Source organism: Salvelinus alpinus, chromosome 6 (genome assembly GCF_045679555.1).
Source record: "Salvelinus alpinus chromosome 6, SLU_Salpinus.1, whole genome shotgun sequence".
NCBI classification, from domain to species: domain Eukaryota; kingdom Metazoa; phylum Chordata; class Actinopteri; order Salmoniformes; family Salmonidae; genus Salvelinus; species Salvelinus alpinus.
In genome coordinates this window covers 72,637,288-72,641,338 of record NC_092091.1, presented here as the reverse complement: position 1 = coordinate 72,641,338, position 4,051 = coordinate 72,637,288, and the positions used below count along the sequence as shown (strand labels likewise).

The window sequence follows — 4,051 nt, the reverse complement described above, 5'->3', positions numbered from 1 at the left end:
TCCCATAGTCATAATAACACATCCATACACTGTCACCATAGACCTATTACAAGGCCATAAAGTGCCCTCTGCTTAGCTTTGTACTGTAGCACTGTGTCTGTCTGGGGCAATGTTCTAGTAAAAGTGCAGATTTGTTTTGGTCTTTATAAAGGGGTGGTCTAATTCAACCTCAAAGGAAACATTAGGTGCCCTATGTCACACACACACACACATACACACACACTTTAAAAGCCCCATCTATCCCATTCTCAGTTGGGAGTCTGGTCCGTGTACTGTGTGACAGCATTAACCATCAGACTAAACAGTGTTACACATGCCCGTATCTTCTGAGGTCCACCGGCTATGAGCTATCTGTTAAGAAACCTCCCAAAACAGAGGCATTACACTGGCAGAGGGAGAAAAACAAATTCCCACTGAAATCCTCACTGGGGGCTGTGAGTGCCTTTTCTTTCTCTCATATTAACCAGCGCTATGTAGCGCCGCCGAGTCGGGCTAGCTGGCTTATACAGGGAGTTAGTGGTGTGTGTGTGTGTGTGTGTGTGTGTGTGTGTGTGTGTGTGTGTGTGTGTGTGTGTGTGTGTGTGTGTGTGTGTGTGTGTGTGTGTGTGTGTGTGTGTGTGTGTGTGTGTGTGTGTGTGTGTGTGTGTGTGTGTGTGTGTGTGTGTCAGAGTAGTACATGTTAATGACAGTGAACTTCAAATCTCTGAAAGGGCTCTCTGGATTTAAATGTCAGCTTCTTGGGTTGGTGGAAATTCATTCAACTCTCAGTCTGCTTTGTCAGGATGATTATATGATTATATTCAATGGTGGTTTATTAATAGAAAACTCTTGTATTTTTTACAGATTTTTTTGCCAAAAAAATCATCTAGGGCCCATATCCACAAAGCATCTCAAGTAGGAGTGCTGATCTAGGATCAGTTTGGCCTTTTAGATCATAATGAACAGGATTATATGGACAGATCCTAGATCAGCACTCATACGCTGAGAGGCTTTGTGGATACGGGCCCTGGTCTCGATATGCAGCGCTATTTAAGCCATGCAGAACATTATAGATCATAAAACATAACAGATAAAAAGAGAATTCACTTAATGAGGCATTGGTGGATCGATATGAACTGCATAGAGTTAGTGAAACTATTATTTTCTAAGCGGCACCATTTTGGATCCGGAAGGTTGGTAACATACAATCCAGGTTAGAAATCATCATGGAACTTTTGGAGCCAAGATGGAGAGCCAGTTTCCCAAAATAGCATCATACATATGGTAACTGTTTCCTAGTAGTACATACTCCGGGGCTCGCTCATGGTGACGGACTCGATGAAGTTCTGCGGGGTCATGTAAAGCTGTCCCTCATATTCCACTGAGCTGAACAGACGGAAGCGCTGCTCGTGGGACGACATGTACACGTCCCCTTCCTCAAAGTCAAACGGCCGCGTCTGGCAACACACAAACAGACAAACAAACTGCTTGGTTTTGCTTATGGACAATTTAAAATGCAATGCACTGTGGACTTGAGCATTTTGAAACCGTACTGTAATATCTTTCTGCCTGGGCCTAAGGGTGAAGAAATAAAAACGAGCCTTTCTTTCTCAGTGATTCTCTCTCTCTCTCTTCCTGTCTCTCGCTCCCTCCTTCTCTATCAGAGCTGTGCTAGAGAAATCAAATATCACCCTCCGCCTGGCAAGCAGCCCTCCAATCAATACTCTAGACAGTAGCCAGAAGCAAACAGCTCCTCTAGAAAGACAATACTGATACTACTCCTCTCACTGTCTCTCGAAGATGCCAGCTAAACCAGTACATTTCAACTTTCTTTACTACACTATCCCTCTTTCTTTCTCCCGAGCACCCTCTCTCCTTCTCTCCATCCTTCTATCATCGCTGTAATAGACAAATCAAATATCACAATCCACCTGGCAAGACCAAGCAATCCTACAAGCAATGGGCTACTAACGAGAAAGTCTCAAGAACAGCCTTGCTGTTGAACAGAATAGTATCTCTTCTAGAGAGACAACACTGCTCACACACTGTCTTCTTGAAGATGCCAGCTGAACCATTACCGTGTCCTTGCTTTGAATGAATTCTTAGCGGCATCTTTATTTGGGTCTCTCTGTCTATAATTAGATCCACCTCTGGCTCTTTCACACAAGGCATTGAGGGAAAGACAGCTTGCCTGATTAAAATACACCAAAGTGCCACTGCGCAAAGAAAAAGAAACGACTTCTTGGGTTGTAATTAGAAAAGGGTATAAATAAGGAACTAACTCTGCTGTGCCTGACGGGAGGAAACGATGAACAGACGTTTTCTACTTTCCGCTGGAGCCCAATTTGCATACAGATTCATTCATAAAGCTTTCATGAGGAGTTTGTGTTAAGGGATTTTTTCTTCTTCTCCAAAGGCATTAATTGAATGGAGAGAAATGGAAGGAAATTTCCCCAGAGAAGGGTAGAAGAAGAAGTGACTTCCTGGTTTGACTTCAGGGATTTTGGATGGATTTGACCCCCCCTGGCCCTCGAACTCTGATTAATGCTCTGAGTTTGTACAAATAACCTAATTCACTACTACTTAATACTTCTGATAAATGAATAAATACGTTCATCATTCCAACCATTCCATCACACTGTGGCATGCATTCCAAGCAGTAAATGTCAATGTCTCCAATGGGACTTTAACATTTACCCCAACAGTGCCTTGTCAAGCAGAATTAGGCCTATACAGAAATCAGTAAAAGGCATATGTCTGTAACCTACATGCATGTTTAAGTAATCAAATAAAAGTTAAGAGAATTCAATCAAAAGCTCTTAGAACTGCAATAGAAAATGTTGTTTTGAGTACCCACATAAGGGCATGTAAAAACAAGATCCTAACAAAGTCATCCAGACCGTGAGAACCAAAATATGATATCCTTCCACAAGTGGGGATGATTTGAAATAGTTGGTTGTTTACATGTACTTTCCATTACCAATTAAGTTGGTCATGGGATAAGAAATAACGAGCATATGTTTATAATAAAATTACAATAAGAAATACAATTGTATTATTTTGTTAGGAAGTTACGAACAGTCGTCGGCATTGAAGCCTCCTTTGCGGTAACTACGTCAAAGGGGCGCGCGCGTGTCATTTCAGCACTGTCTCGAGCGGAGAGCGCCCTTCCTTCTTCAGTGTGCCTCGATATCATCTCTGGAAATTGTGGGCCTATTGTTTCCGTTGTACAGTAGAGAAATGACACAATTTATCCGCTCAGGGAAAAATGTAACTAGTAGCCTAATAGGCTAGTAATAAGTCTGTGGTTTCCAAACAACATTTCAAAAGAAGAACATATTACTAAAACACATTGAAATAGGCGCTGCGCTTCTCGAATTCTCAGATCACGCTCACCCACGTAGGCTATAACACATTCATGACAGAATGCCTTAGACAGCGAGTTTTTATTCTGTCAACATACGAATACTTTTCGGGGACAAGAGTACTCGCTGCGTGGCATTTTTCATAGACTATCTTGTCATAGCACATAGTGTAAATTAGAAGTCTATACCTTTTGCTGTGCTTCTACAGCGGAAAGGACAGGGAGCAGGTCGCGGCCACTGAAGCTATATCCCATCCTCTTCCTGCATCTTTGACTGTACATGTCGTTGTACAAATAAAATGCCACCGCTCCCCCGGTTGCGAGACACATCCCAACAGCGAGGCATCTCTGTGTCCTTCCTCCGGTAGTCGTCTGAGCGCCGAGGAGCTCGTTTCTCGGAGCGGACCAGACATTTAACCTGTTTACGATTGAAGCCAGTCTGCGAAAAGCGGCCATTGTTGTTGCTATGATGGGAGTATTGAAGGGTAAACGTATTCTCACTCCTCGCGAGATTTGTGGATCATATTCTCACTCCGATTCACTGGAGTTTGGGATGCTGCGGCTCTGATCGAAGTTCTGCTTTGAACCAGCCACCAAAACAGATGGATATGATGCTCCAATGGGTTTGGGACAGAATAAGGTGCTTATTTCTGAACCTTGGTGAATTATATACATAGCTGCGTTACTATTCTAATTAGAAGCCAATAT

At 42.9% G+C, this 4,051-nt stretch overlaps 1 protein-coding gene across 6 annotated transcripts in view; it reads right to left on the bottom strand.

Moving 5' to 3' along the window:
- The window catches only part of micu3a (mitochondrial calcium uptake family, member 3a), a 42,241-nt gene extending 38,404 nt beyond the window's left edge, over nt 1-3,837 (bottom strand). For 3 of the 6 annotated variants that reach the window (XM_071407789.1, XM_071407792.1, XM_071407791.1), the window contains exons 1-2: nt 3,533-3,837; nt 1,289-1,436 (exon numbers count right to left, since the gene is read on the bottom strand). In XM_071407789.1, the coding sequence (XP_071263890.1) occupies nt 1,289-1,436; nt 3,533-3,799 (415 nt within the window). In that variant the 5' untranslated portion in view covers nt 3,800-3,837. The remainder of the gene's footprint in view (nt 1-1,288; nt 1,437-3,532) is intronic. The other 3 variants (XM_071407790.1, XM_071407793.1, XM_071407794.1) reach the window with 2 other exon arrangements.
- Between the last annotated feature and the right edge of the window lie 214 nt (nt 3,838-4,051).